At 40.1% G+C, this 15,229-nt stretch overlaps 1 protein-coding gene across 1 annotated transcript in view; it reads right to left on the reverse strand.

Annotated features, from left to right (window-relative positions):
* The window catches only part of EPM2A (EPM2A glucan phosphatase, laforin), an 853,289-nt gene that overhangs the window by 495,597 nt on the left and 342,463 nt on the right, over nt 1–15,229 (reverse strand). Inside the window, exon 2 of the mRNA XM_044068747.1 lies at nt 2,537–2,711. Coding sequence (XP_043924682.1) covers nt 2,537–2,711 — 175 coding nt within the window. The remainder of the gene's footprint in view (nt 1–2,536; nt 2,712–15,229) is intronic.

Consider the following 15,229-nt stretch of genomic DNA (forward strand, 5'->3'; position numbering starts at 1 on the left):
TAATTCAACACCATCACTGTATTCCCAACATTAGGTGTTGTGGTAGTCTTAGGACAAACAGTCCCAGCCCCCAAAATAGGACGAAAAACATTACCTCGTTTCCTATAAATATATATATATATATATATATATATATATATATATATATATATATATATATATATATATATATGTATATTAGTTTAAAGGTGTGCACTCTTATGCAACCAGCTTATTGTACATTTTTTTATTTTTTATATTTTTCCCACCTCTAATGTGACCTATAACCTGTACAATTCAATTTAAAAACAAACAAATCTGTTAGGGAAAAAATATAAAAAACAAAAAACGTACAATACACTGGTTGCAGAAGTATGCACACCCTTGTTAGAACCCAAACATAAAAGTTCCTCCAAGCATAAAAATTGACCACACTATACTCAAGCCTGTACCCCCCACCCCACCCCACCCCACCGACAGTTGATGCTGAATACTATCATGAAGAGATTTTGAATGCAGTTTGTCCAACTGAATCCAGTGTGTCATAATTATCACTGAAAAGTCACTATCAGAAAACACTAGGTGTTGCCTTTTCTCCACTGTTGTGCAGTCATGGAATTGTTATATATAAGTTAGGGGATGTGTGGTCTCCATCTACATAGGAGGGCTTTCCCTTGCAAAAAAAAAAGCTTCCTGTATTGTTCAATGAATGTGAATATAGATGATTTTTTTTCAATGTGTTGTCCGTCAGACAAAAATTGTTTGATAGATAATCCTGATCCAGTACTATGATTGGTCTGTAGGTGGCCTGTCCAGGTAATAAATACATAAAGAATAAATGTATACACACCATTCCACCTTCTTCCAAAGCCACTCAATATTTGGTATGCCAACAGAATTTAAGCAGGAGAACAGACAGCTGCCTCATTTATCAGATGCTTATGACTGGTAAGTCAAGGGAAGAGAACTTTGTCTAAGGCACACAACTGTACTTCAGCTGAAATCATACCTCTCAACTTCTTAGAGCAAGAAATCTGGACAAAGCCATAAATAAAAGGGGGACAAAGAACCACAAATATGAAAAATGTTTAAATGTTGCTCTGACAAACTTAGAAAGTTGATAGAATAACAGGTTTTGCATTAGCATGAATTTTCTGAAGGGTATGAAGTCTGAAACTCAAATGTCTGTCATCATTTTCTAACTTCAGTCTTTAATGATTTGCCACAAATTTGCTAGAAAACAACAATTTTATGAAAAACGGGCCAAAAATATTAGGCAAAAATCTGTACAGTTGAGAGGTATGGAATACTTGGCATCAATCCTCTGAAAAAGTAATAAACTATTGCATTTGCTAACAGTTCAAAATGCTTCCTAGAGCCACAGACTACAACACCAAAAATCTTTATTAAAACAATAAGCAATACACGAGCTTATCACAGATTCCACTTACCACTTTTTCAAGTGTTCAAATAAGAAACATCACCATTTACAGGCAAAATAGAACACAAAATCACAACAGAATGTCACTTCCTTAAATTCCTAGAACCTAATACTAGCTTTATACTGACTTTATCATTTATACCAGGGTAGTGGTCTGCTCTCAGATTACAAATCCATTTATATTCCAGTTGTTCAGTTTGAATCTTAACGTCACCTTCTCTAATGCTTAAATCAACAATATCTATAACTAAGAATTCATATTGATGACTTTCTCCCTCTTTACTCACATATTTATATAATGCGTTTGTATCAGCCTTTCCATTAGTGTCTGACATATGAGCACTTATCTTATATTTTACCCTTCTGTTAGCTTTTCCCATATGGAAAACCTGTGTTAAGCTTGTGTGTTGTTTATTGTATTAAAGATTTTTTGTGTTACAGTCCTGGCTATAGGACAGAAAAAAATCTGAACTGTTGCTTCATTTAGTATGTTTTTCCTAGACTTATCTGCTTGAATTATATTCATTTTTTGTTTGACTATTGCATTTGGTGAGCATGACTGGGTCTGGAAACTGATGCAGGAGACTCAACCAACTCGACCAATCCCCAAATCCTCCTAGTTCTGGACACAGGTAAGCAAAAGATTAAGCTGTGGCCAAGCATACAGATTCCTGCAAATAACATGCTTTGTCCTACCACTTCTTATTGTGAGTCCTGTGGCTAGGCCCCATATACCTCCTTTAAGACAGTATTGCCTTAGTATGTAGTCTCCAACCTGTTCTCTGAGAGAGGTGAGCAAAGAATCTGTGATCATTCCTCTCTCCTCCTCTCACTGAATTATCTAGCACTCAGGCAGATATTATGCCCCTATCATACACAGACAGACTTAAAAGCATTTAATGTATCAAAAAGTAATGATGGTTAGAGTGCTGAAAATACCTAGAGGAGATGCCTTAGCGTAGCACTGTTGAATTTGTTGTACTACACTTTTACATGCCTTCTTACCAATCTTACATTATTCCTGTGTCCTAATTCTCTTGCAAACCTCTCTAAATAAGCATATTTGATTAAAGTTAAAAATAAATGCAGCCAACAGACAGAATACGAACGTTTTACCTGGTATAATGTATGGCTTGGTGATCAGCAATGCTGAAGTAGAAGTCTGTGGTATGTTTCATCTCATTGCTGTATCCTGTTGACTCAATCCAATGACATACTGGGTAACAGTAAATGCCATCCACAACATTTTCTTCATAATAAACACTGCAGCGGTCGTGATGAGGACCATTTCCTAAAACAGTAACAAATGCACTGGTAAGAGGTCACAGCACCTTCTCAAAGAATAGTTATTTAAAACATAAGGTTCACTTAAATAAAAAAAAATGACCTACTATTTATTACCGACAGCACAAATGAATTATTATTCACCTGTAATGACATTCAACCCAGTTACCCAATAATTAATCACTGTAAACCATGGACATCCTTTACTGTCTGAGCCAGAACAGTTCCAAAGTCATGGAAATGATTTTAGATGATTTGATTAAAAGTCAATATTCCATCTCATGTTAGTAGTTTTAAATTCCCACCTGTCAAAGAGCAGCCAAATCAGCCTTACAGCATACCTGAAAAGGTTAAACACGTGAACTATAAAAAAAAACAAGTGACAAAAACCCACCCCCCACCCCCAAGTGTTTCCTCCTGTCTTCTTTATTCTAGCATTAAACCTTAATGATCAACAGTTGTTACTACTTTTTTCACCATAGGGAAATGAAGGAACCCTACTACTTGCAAGAATGTACAATACAGTAAATATTATTGCAGGCAAGCAATGCTTCACTGCAATGCAACTATTGCCTTCAATGAAGTATAAGAAAGTCTAGCAAGAGGACACAATGATTGCTAATGCTGGAGAAAAAAGTCAGGACTTGGACGGCTGAATCTGGCATCATTCCAAGCTATGTTAAGTTACTAATGCTTCACAAACATGGATACATTTTTCATAGTATCCATATTCCATATCCAGCAAGTGAACCCAGAAGTGTGATATCCTTGTCTCTTGTAGACACAATCCAAAGCAAACCAGGAAATGTTGGGCTATAGGATTTATTAGCATGGGAAGTACTAGGTACTACCACTCACAGTTCCTACATAGATACACTAGAACTACTTCAGTTGGATGTACTTCTTCATTTATTATTTTTATTTTCATACGGTGACTACGATAATCCAAGTTGAATAGAAATTATTTTACAAAGCATATACGTAATAATTAGTTTCACTTGGTACACAACTGATGAATGTTTTTGTGCATGAAGGTAAAAACCTTAATAACGATGCTTCAGTGGATTGTAAAGCTTCAAATGATGTATTAATTTATTTGACAAAAATGACAAATAAACACAACATGGTTTTTAATACCTCCATATTTTCAAACCTAAAAATAAAAGCAATCTTAGCATGTTTAGAAGAAGAAGATATAAAGATGTCAAAAATATGAGTACCATTATTATGGTCAACATATAAAAGACAAAGAGCTAGTCTTCAAAAAGGCCCTCTGTAGTGAACATGAGAGCTCTTGGAACCAACAGCATGGGCACCTTTATAAAGATTTTCTTAAAAATCTTTAGTTCCTACGCAAAAGTGAGCAGACACTGCAGTGAAATTAGGGAACATATGCACTCCCATCATTACCCAGTTCTTGACCGTTTCATTTTGCCAGATTCCTCATGCAAAAGAACACTAATCACACAGATACAGAACTGCAAACTTGCAGGTTATGTATACAAACTCCTGCTCTAACATCAATATAAGCATGCAATGACCAGATACTGGCAGTTGGAAGAATCAGAACAAAGCACCCGCTACAGTGGACCCTCTAAAAAACAGCTAGTATGGTGTGACTGCTCATACATCTACTACACTTTACTTTCACAGGACCTCTAGACAGGAGGAACCCTTGGATAGAATCTGGAGCAGTATCCCAAAACATCTGTAAAATGGGCAGAAACAACCAAAAAGCTAAAAAAAAAGGTGGTTTCAAATGCATTGAATATCTGCCCTATAAAGAAAAAGCCTCTGCTAGAGAGTAGGTCCAGTCTGTAGTGTTTGGTGGACATGTGCACTGATGGCAGGGTGACAGTGACAATGATATCCACAGTAGATGCAGTTATAAAGCCAATAGTGATAGCAACCAGCTTCTCCCAGTGGAATGCCTTTAACAGCACTGGTCAATGGAAATCTTTTTTTGGAGACAAAAATATGCAGTAGACAATACACTTGAAAGATATTTGCATCTTCATAACATGCAAAGATTACACTACCCATCCTTATTCAAAAACATGTGGAAGGAGAATCACAAGTGTAAAAACAAGATGGCAAAGGTGCACTCTCATCTGTTCCGAGCCTCTGGGGTGGGGGGAACTGAGGGTGGTAGTTGATTAAATAATAGCTGAGATACTAGTTTAGGAAGAAAACAAGGATTCATTCTGAGAGACACCTTGTGAGAAATCAAGTGCAAATCATTGCATCCAACAGCATGGAGCTTTGAAGCTTGGTGAAACAAAGAAATTACAAAGAAAAGTAATTGTTCAAGCAAGTCCACTAAACTGTCTGGTTAAAATAGAGAATATACGAGAATGTTCTAATCAAGAGGTTTAAATCCCAAGGGAAGGTGGGTTGTTAACTGTAGTTCTAAGATGAAATCCACTTCAAAATCTGTTTTATCAGCCTTTAGTGAGCCAGAGACCACCTTCTGTTATGTTAGAAAAGACCAAAAGGACTGAAACAATGGTCTCTGTTGTAGAACTAAGATAAAATAAAAGGATATCTGAAGCTGAAGGCAGTTTACAAGTGCAATTGTTATTGACTGTTCATCTCTAACATTTTTTTTCTTGAATCCTTGACGGTTGTTTTAAATCTAGCTGTTTCTGGTTCCCAGGCCTTGCAACAGCTAGGTATGTGTTCTTACTGATTTTCTTCATGTATTAACAGCTTAAAAGTTACTTTTATCAGTTCTTATCTGATTCAAGTTATTTTTATCAGTTTAAATTATCAGCTTGAGCTATTTGTTTGCATCATTTTAAGTTATTTTGTTTATCATTGCCTTCATTCAGATCTTACAACTGGGTTAAGTGTCTTCCTTTGACAAATTCCAGTTAATAGCTACACTGTACATTTGCCTTTTCTGTGCTCTAGTTATTAGAATTAAAGACAGCAACCAAAGCTAATTCAAAAGTTGTGACTGAATGGAGGCAGTTTTTAAGTGAAGTTGCTATTAGCTGTTGAATCCTAAGAGCTTTGTTTTTTTTTTTGAATCCTTGCACTCGTATCAAAATTGTCATTCCTGTATGGGACTACCATATGCACTAGACTCACATAGGGGATTTGCTCTTGCTATTGATTGTTGAGTTCTGACAGCTTTTTTTGACTGCTTGGCATGTAATTAAAATCTGTACTCCTGTATGGGACAGCCATATGCACTAGACTGATGTAGGAGATTTGCTCTGACTGCTCACCTAGTATTTGTACTATTTGAAGTTTCTGAGCTTGTCCTCAGCATCCATGATTGGGTTTCCTCCAAGGTGTACTGTTTGTCAATATCCAATGCCCTGTGCTAATTCTCAATTACTAATTGAGACTAGCTGCTCTTCCCTGTGGAACCACATTAGTGCTTTACCTGCCAATAAATACTAGCCCTTTGCACAGATCAGTGCTGGAACATGAGTAGCTGCTTTCTTAAAGCGATCTGCTGCATTCTAGCTTTCAAGCAAGCCTCCCTTTTGCTCTCTTCCTTCACTTGTTAAATGCAAATACACATTCCAGTGTACTTCCCCCACAAAACCACCTACTCCTTCAAATAATCTAGTCCATGCACTATTCCAAAAAATACAGTGAAGGAACACAGCCTCTGCAAAGTTTAACATGTACCCTTCTCCAAAATTTAAATTAAATTAAGCGATTTAATCACATTTACCTTACCTGTGCACTTTTCCAACTAATACTACCCAAAGCACTGGACACTACGGAACAGCAATCAAGATATTTCCCTTCTGCTGCCAGAGTCTTAGCACATGATGTCCTCAGTCAGTGTAGGAACTGCCTGCCTTATGGTGACTGATAATGAACTTTTACTTAACACTGCCTGTCACCAGAGTTAAATAACTTAGAGGCATTCCTCTGAGCTAAAACCATGCAAGATAAGCATTATATTCTCACATCCAAATCCTCACCTCCACCACATTCTCAAAAAAATCACGTTAACATGTCATATGCTGAAGATGCCAAAAGATCTCTAAAATATCCTTTGAGAACTTGTGGAATTTCTCCATCTCATCTCCTGTATGCACGCCTACAGCATTAAGTCACCAAGAGTTGCATCACCCCAAATTCTGTACTCCTCAGCAAACCGCTAACAAAAATGTCTTGGAGATTGATGACTCAGATGTTAGGCATTCAAATTCTCCATTCACACGGCTGGACAAGGGCAGGTTTATATTCAGGTGTCATTTTCAGTTCCAGGATCTCTGATGTTACAAGGCCCCTACAGACCCTTTTCCCAGGGCAGGTACTAGGCTAGCTGTCCTTACAGTTCATTTTAAGCCTAGCCAATTTCTCTTTTGGTGTTTGAATTAACCTATACCATTTAGTGTTACATTGGCCTTAACCATCCCATAATCAATAATTATATATTACCCTAGTGAGAATAACCAGGATCATACCATAAATAATTTGAGGGGACCCATGCATGGGATAAAACATTTAGGAGCTGCCTCTATCCAATAGTAGTACAGGAGGCAGTCTTGGGGTAAATATTCTGCTTCCAATCCATAGATCCAAGCTGCACTTGAATATGGACAAGGATTAGCTTTGCGTGGATTGGGAGTCTATTCCACTGCAGTGGGATCCTCCTCAAGATAAGCTTGTCCTGCCAAACCATTCTGTTGATGTTACAGAAGAGGTTTAGATCCCTAGACTGAGTATTTCTGATGCCATCTGACTTGCTGGTGTGCACTAAATCCATCAGTATTAAGTCAGAGGATGCCTTGTATGCCAGACACAGGTCACTTCTTAGCAATCTGTAGGATTCCAAGTACAGTTACCGGGCTCCGAGTCAGTCCATGTAGGACATATTGTTTAGGTCTTGTACTCTTTTAGTAAGGTATCTCTGTGGGTATTCCAGTAGTTGTATGTATCTGGATGAAATGATATGGTGATGGTCCATGTGGGAGTGAATGATCTGGGACCCAAAACTCTGCGGGACATGTAGCTAAGACTCTGGTCCCAAGTGGAATTTTTCCTTCACCAAGAATGATGAATAGGTACAACTAAAAGATAGCTGGCTTCAACAATTGTTGAAATAATTGGTGTCATTCTTGGAAGATCCAGTATGCATAAGCATGGGATGAGGTGACTTACAGTCCAACTTGTTTTGCAAGGGATGGATTGTACTTCTCACTCAAAGGCTTCCACATACCAACATTTTTGCTGCCTCCATAGTGCATTTTTTAGGCAGACTTGAAGATGTTGGAATAGCTATTAACTCCAATCTCAATATGGATCACATTAAAGGGGATTCTTCTGAACACCGTAAGTATCAACAACAAACTTCTCAATCTTGAGGCTCTCCTGCATTTGAAACATATCCATGTTGGTGTAACTATGGAGACTTGGTTTAAATGTAAAGAAATCGCTCACTCAATACCTGTTTTGTGCCTACCATATCTTCAGACTTGATGGTAACTGTAGCAGTGTCTCCATATTTGTCAGGAATTGTATCACCTTCAGACAGACTCCCAAAACCCACAAACAGAGCACTCAAAGTACAGTTGTGTACACTTACCATAAATGTAGATGTTGAGTGTATTCACTGTTGCAGTCATTACATTTGGGTAATCCTGCTGGCAGGTTGCCCTCAGTCAGCCTGAATTCCAAAGTCTTGGGTCCTGCGTTGGCTGCTGTCACCCCTTCCCTGACGACAGGTCGTCAGGGGTATAAAAGAAGCAGCCGACGCCATTTTCTTTAGCTTTTCTTGCCCCAGATGTCAGGTGCCCCCTAAAAAGGGTTGCCAAAATTTATATATGTATAATTACATGCACCAATATAAAATTTACCTTCATCTACAAGCAAATACACCACATAGGTTGTATAAATCAGAGAAGGAAAGATAGGTTCCATCAGAAGAAAAGGGGGATGGTGGGTGGGAAACCTAGACTGCAACAGTGAATACACTCGAACATCTACATTTATGGTAAGTATACACAACTGTACTATGTTCTTCTTGTTTCACTGTTGCAGTCATTACATTTGGGTAAAGTCCCAAAGCTAAGGTTGGGAGGCTGGAACTAAACAGCATTAGGAGTGGCTATGAGGCCCTGCAGAACTACAGTGGCAAAGCCTGCCCTGGATTTAGAGTAGAGTGGCAGATGATAGTGCTTTGTAAAGGTGTGCACTGAACTCCAAGTAGCAGCCTCTAAAATGTCCTTGGTAGGTACTCCCCTGAGAAAAGCTGCTGAAGTGGCTGCAGCTCTGGTTGAATGTGGCCTAATGCCATTAGGCACTGGCTTGCCATGGTGTACATAGCAGAAACGAATGCAGTGGCCTATCCACTTTGAAATAGTCTGCTTTGAGATAGCCTTTCCTTGTGATCCTGCAGCATATGCCACTAGTAATTGCTCTGTCTTTCTGAAAGCTTTGGCTCTGTCCAAGTAGAATCTAAGTTGTCTGTGTATGTCCAAAGAATGCAGAATTCTCTCCCCCCTTGTTCTGTGGATTTGGATAAAAGGTTGACAGATGAATAGTTTGGTTAAGAGCCACACTGGACACCACCTTAGGCATAAATGTTGGGTTTGTCCTCAGAGAGACCATGTCTGGATAAAAAATGATGAAAGGTTCCACAGCCATGAGTGCCTATAGCTCAAACTCATCTTGCAGAAGTTATTGCTAGGAGTAGAGCTGTTTTCCAAGATAAAAACTTTATATCAGCAGTAGCAGCTGGCTCAAAAGACGGCAGGGTGAGTTTTTCCAAGTCATAGTTGAGGTCCCAAGCAGGCATTGCTAATCTCCTTGGGGGCCTTAAATTTTTGGCTCCTCTGAGGTACTGCTTTAATAAGGGATGCGAAAAGACTGGTGGCTCTGTATTGTAATGAGCCAAAATGGCAGAGGCATGAATTTTAATAGATGAAAAAGATAGGCCTTTGTCCAGCATCTCAGTTAAGTATTGCAAAATCTGAGGAATATTTGGCGCAGCTGTATCAGTTCCTTGTGTCTGGTTCCAAACACAGAATCTCTTCCATTTTCCAGCATAAGATTTTCTAGTACTAGGCCTTCTGGCTTACAAAATTACATCCATCACAGCTTTACTGAGAGGTGCGTTTTGCATGACTACATTATCCGCTATGCTGCCAGGTTTAAAGTCCTGAGTTGGCTGTGCAGGATCTGATTGTTTTGCTGGAACAGTAGATGCGGTATTTGAGGTAAGGTCCAAGCTGGGCCTTGAGACAAGTTCCTTAGTATTGGATACCAGTGCTGGCAGGGCCAGTCTGGAGCAATCAGTATCATCTTTGGCTTCTCTTGTCTGACCTTTAAGAGTACCTTGGGGAGGAGAGGCAGTGGGTGAAAGGCATATACTGATAGGTTTCTCCAGCTAAAAGATAGGACGTCCACTTTCCATGCTTGTCTGTGACAAATCCTTGTGCAGAATCTTTTTAGTTAGTAGTTGTGAGGGGAGGCAAACAGATCTATGTCCGGGCATCCCCATTTCCTTGTTATCATGCTGAAGACTTGTGGATCCAGCTGCCACTCGTGGAGATCCAGGAGGTTTCTGCTTAGTTCGTCTGCCAGAGTATTTTTCCTTCCTGGCAGGAATTGTGCCTGCAGATGTACTTGGTAAGTCAGTGCTGTGTCCCACAAAGTCATGGCTAGTCTGCAAAGGGGGTACGAATGTGTGCCCCCCTGCTTGTTTATATACCACATGACCATGGTGTTGTCTGTCTATCAGTAGTTGTCCTGGATGAAGTAGGTCCTTGAAGGCTGTCAGGGCATTTTGAACCGCTAGCATCTCCTTTTGATTGATATGTAGATGCATTTGGTTTGAAGTCCATGTGCCCTGAATGCATCTTCCTGCCATGTGGGCCCCCCCAGGCATAATCTGATGCATCCATTGTTAGTGTCTGCCTGGCTGGGGGTAATGTGAATGGCTCTCCCTTGTTTTGGTGACAAGTCTTTGCCCACCATCGAAACTCCTGTTGCAGGCAGGGAATGAGAGTAATCATAGTTTCCATGCTGTGGCAATGTTGAGTCCAAACACTTTTTAGGTACCATTGAAGTTTCCTCATATGCAGTCTTGCATATGGAATTAGTAGGATGCAGGATGCCATGAAGCCCAAAGCCTGCAGAATTTTTCTTGTAGATAACTGGGCCTTTGTTGCCATTTCCTTGAAATAGGCGGTCAGTTGCCTTTGTTTGTCTGGAGTGAGATAAGCCATCTGGGCAGTTGTATTTAAGCTTGCACCCAGGAATATTATCTCTTGAGAGGGTACTACTTTTGATATCTTTGACTGTGTACCCCAGGCATGTTAGAAGTCTTTTCACAAACGCCAGATGCTGTAGAAGAATGTCCTTGTTCTCTGCTTGAATTAGACAGTCGTCCCAGTAAGGATATATTTGTATTCCTCTTTGTCTGCAGAATGCAATTACTGGTGCCAGGCACTTTGTAAAGACCCTGGGAGTAGTAGATAAGCCAAACGGCAGTGCAGAGAATTGGTAATGCATTGAACCCGGTTTGAATCTGAGGTATCTTCTGCATATTTGTCTGATTTGGACATGCAGGTATGCCTCTTTTAGGTCTAATGTCACAAGCCAAGAGTTCTTGCCCAGCATGGACAGAAGCTGCTGCAAAGTCAACATCTTGAATTTTGGTATATCCAGGAATGTGTTCAGAATAGATAGATCCAGTATTGGCCTCCAGGCCTTGTCCTTTCTGGGTACTAAGAACAGTCTTGAGTAAAATCCTTGTCCCTGCTCTTGCTCTGGTACTTGTTGAATGGCCCCCATGTCCATGAGGGATGAGACTTGTTTTGGTGCCTCTGCCCATTGATTTTTTGGCAGATCTGGCCAGCTGTTTGCCTTTGGCAGGGTATGGAAATGGAACTTGTAGCCTTGTGACACGATATTCAGAACCCACTTGTCCTGAGTTATAATGTGCCAGTTTTGAGAAAAAAGTGCTAATTTTCCCCCTAAGGGTGCTGCCAGGAGGTAAGTGCTTGGTGCAGGCAGGGGGAAGTCATTGGGACTGTTTCCTGTATGGTTGTGATTTGTCTTCTCCAACTTTGGAGGTAGAAGCAGCCCATTGCTTTGACCTGTATGATCCCTGCGCCTGGGATCTGCCTCTAGGGCATCTGGATCTGCCCCTTTGAGGTCTGTCTGACACAGGAAAGGACCAATTCTTTGTTGGCCAGTGTCTACTAAACCTAGATTGCTGTACTTGTAAAAAATATTTGACAGTTTGCATAGATTTAGCTTTGTACTCCATTTTCTTTAACAACTCTTCTGCCTTAACACCAAACAAAGAATCATGCTGTAAAGGTGCATCTAATAATTTGACTTTCACATGATCAGGCAGATTTTGTTCCTTTAACCAAGCATGCCTCCTAATTACAGAACCTGTAACTGCGGCCCTGCAGGAGGCCTCCAAAGAATCAAAACCACATTTCAAAGTATGCTTTCCAACTTGTTCAGCTGCATGCAATAAATCCTGCATTTCCTTGTTTTCTGCACATTCCAAGTTTAACAACATTTTCTGTTTAAGCAATGCCATGACAGGTTGCTGATATTTGAGCATATGAAACTGACAGTTTAAGGCCCTTATAGCCAAGGTAGCAGACGTATAAACCTTTTTTCCCCATCTATCCAGTGCCCTAGAATGTCTGTCAGAGGGGGTAGGGTTTTTTGCAGTGAAAGGCTTAACTCCTTTGGGACCCTGTGAAATAGTTTCTGGGTCTGCAGCAGGGTTTTTAAAAAGGAAATTTATGAGAGTCAGGAACCCTGTAATATCTGTCAGGCTTAACAGGAGCTGGCGGTAAAGAGTCAGGGGTAAGACTAGACTCCGAAAACGCATCATCTACAATGTCTAACCCAGGTGGGATGGCTGGTGGCCTGTGTTGAGGTAGTAAAAGGAAATCCCTGAGCCTCTTTTTAGATTCTGAAAAATCTTGGCTCTCCCAGTGGAAATGCTCCCTCGTGATATGCAAGGTTTCCCCAAAAGAATAGTCCTCTGGAGGAGAAGCTGAAGGTATAGATTCTTCAGCATCAGAATCCTCATAGGGGGGGGAGAGAATATTCCTGATCAGAAGAGGAATCAGAAGAAATGGAAATCTTATCTGAAGACTCAGTCAGTCTCTTGCCTAGGCCTCTTATCAGGAGGGGATGGGAACCCCTGATCAAGGTAATCAAGTCTTCGGCCATTTTGAGCATTTGTTTTTTGGGCATATAGGCCTGTCCACGTGGCTCTTGAACTTGTTTCTTTGCTTTAGAAGGTGCTTTATATTAAACCAACTTCAGCTTCAAAGGCAAAGACTAAAGATGTTTAGGTCTGAATACACCCTCAGAAGCTGGTGCCTGCTCAGCGGCTCCGGACCCATCTGAAGGAATAGTATCCGAGGCTGCAATACCTTGAGTTTCCAGCGGCATGGCTGACTCCACATGGGAGTCGGTAGCGACCTGTGACTCTAAAGTAGTGGGCGTCAGGGGCTGCGAAAGCACCTCACTGAGAACCGGCGAACCGGCTACTGGCTTAGGAGAAGCTTCGTCGTCGGTTTTGGGCCTCGGCTGTCTATCTCTCTCCTTTTCCTTGTGTTTTTTGTTTACTCCGGTTGTCGGATGGCTATCTGACGACATTTCTGGATAATTAAACCGGCGTCCAAAATAGTTTAAAGCAAAATCATACCGACGCTTAATAGTGCGTTGGTTAAATCTAGCACAAAACCGACAACTAGAAACGTTGTGATCAGGGCCTAGGCAAGGAATACAGTAAGAATGAAAATCCTTATGAGGTATTTGCTTTCCATAAGAAATGCAATGATTTACTTTTTCTGACATCGGTCTGGAGCAAGAAATAAGTTTCCCCAACGGGGTACTTAGCTTTATGAAGACTTCGGATCTGAAACTAACACGAAAATCTCAGGAGTCGGCCGACTGGCACTTGCGAACTTGCTTCTGCTTCGGGCACCGCGCGGCAAGAAAGACAAAAGAAAATGGCGTTGGCTGCTTCTTTTATACCCCTGATGACCTGACATCAGGGAATGGGTGACAGCAGCCGACGCAGGACCCAAGACTTTGGAATTCAGGCCGACTAGGGCAACCTGCCAGCAGGATTACCCAAATGTAATGACTGCAACAGTGAAACACGAAGAACATCTCCAGATCACAATAAACAAGAAACACTACCAACTTATATCTTATTACAGGACACTCTCCATGTCCAAAATAAGCATGCAAAATTCTTCAAAGTATTACAACTTCCAGTTATCAAGAACTCCCTCTTTAACTACCCCACAGCTAACTGGAGTACTACACCTACAACGTAGGGCATGTCCAGTCCTTGGACTTAATCAACTTATTCCTTCCTATAAGAGTATAGTCATCAGGAGAGCAGAGTTCTGGTGTGTCCTGTAAGAGTACACTTGTCAGAGTTTTCAAAGTTTACCATCTGAAGTCCTGGTACAGATGCTTACTTAAAACTAAATCAGCAAGGTAGCATCTAAATGTGGACATGATTTGCTAAGAATGCAAAATGAAATGGTCAACATGAGCAGTATGGGATGTACAGAGCTACAGTTATTAGGTAGTGTTTGCAAAAAGATTAAAAAAAAGCTGAGATATTTTCTATGTTTACATTAAAAACACAAAAATAGAAAATGACACCGTCATGTTGGGGGTGATGTATGCAAGCAATTGGTACTAGAAAAAAATGACAAAATATTTTTAGTAACATGAAGGCATTCTAATTTATAAATGCTTTTTGGTGAAGCAGTTATTACTATCAGCTATATTTTCATACCTGCATTAATTTCTTAAAAGCTGTGTGGCTTACAGTTAAACAAATGCCTTCACCTTATACAAAACATTAAAATACAAAGTGCTGCCACTGATGTTTGCCATCTAAAATACAAAGTTTTGTAGATTAATGCTTTTTTGACATATTCTGAAAATGTCTGCATATATTTTACAATGATATGGGACACATATCTGGGATACAGCAAAACAGCTTGTACATCACTGGAGAGCCTCTTAAACAGGTGAACAGCCCTCCTGCTGATATCTTGGATCTACACAGATCTCTCATCTATCCAGATTTTCACACAATGTCTAGATTTTGGTCTGTTCTGTATAAAATTGTGGTTTTCTTGTAATCATTGGGGATTGAAGTCACTAAATAATAACATAGATTTGAGTTTCATAACCTCTTAAGTTCATACGTAAGTACTAGGCTAGTGGGCTACTTTAAGCCTAGCCAATTTCCCTTTCTATGCTTGAATTAACCTATCCCTTTTGGTTAGACAGTGGCCTTATTCATCCCATAGTCAATAATTATATATTACCCCTAATGAGGATAACTGAGATCATACCATGGATAATTTGAGAAGACCTATGCAACAAATAAAGCATTTAGGAGCTGTCTCGGAACATTTACCCCAGGACTACTAATGTACAGTTTCCCATTGATAGCTCCAAGTTGCACTTGAATATGGACAGGGATGAACCTTGTTTTACAAGGATGGGGAGTCTGTTCCAGAGAAGTAGCATCTTCTG

This window comes from Protopterus annectens, chromosome 1.part0 (assembly GCF_019279795.1).
Source record: "Protopterus annectens isolate FY-2018-M chromosome 1.part0, PAN1.0, whole genome shotgun sequence".
Lineage (NCBI taxonomy): Eukaryota > Metazoa > Chordata > Ceratodontiformes > Protopteridae > Protopterus > Protopterus annectens.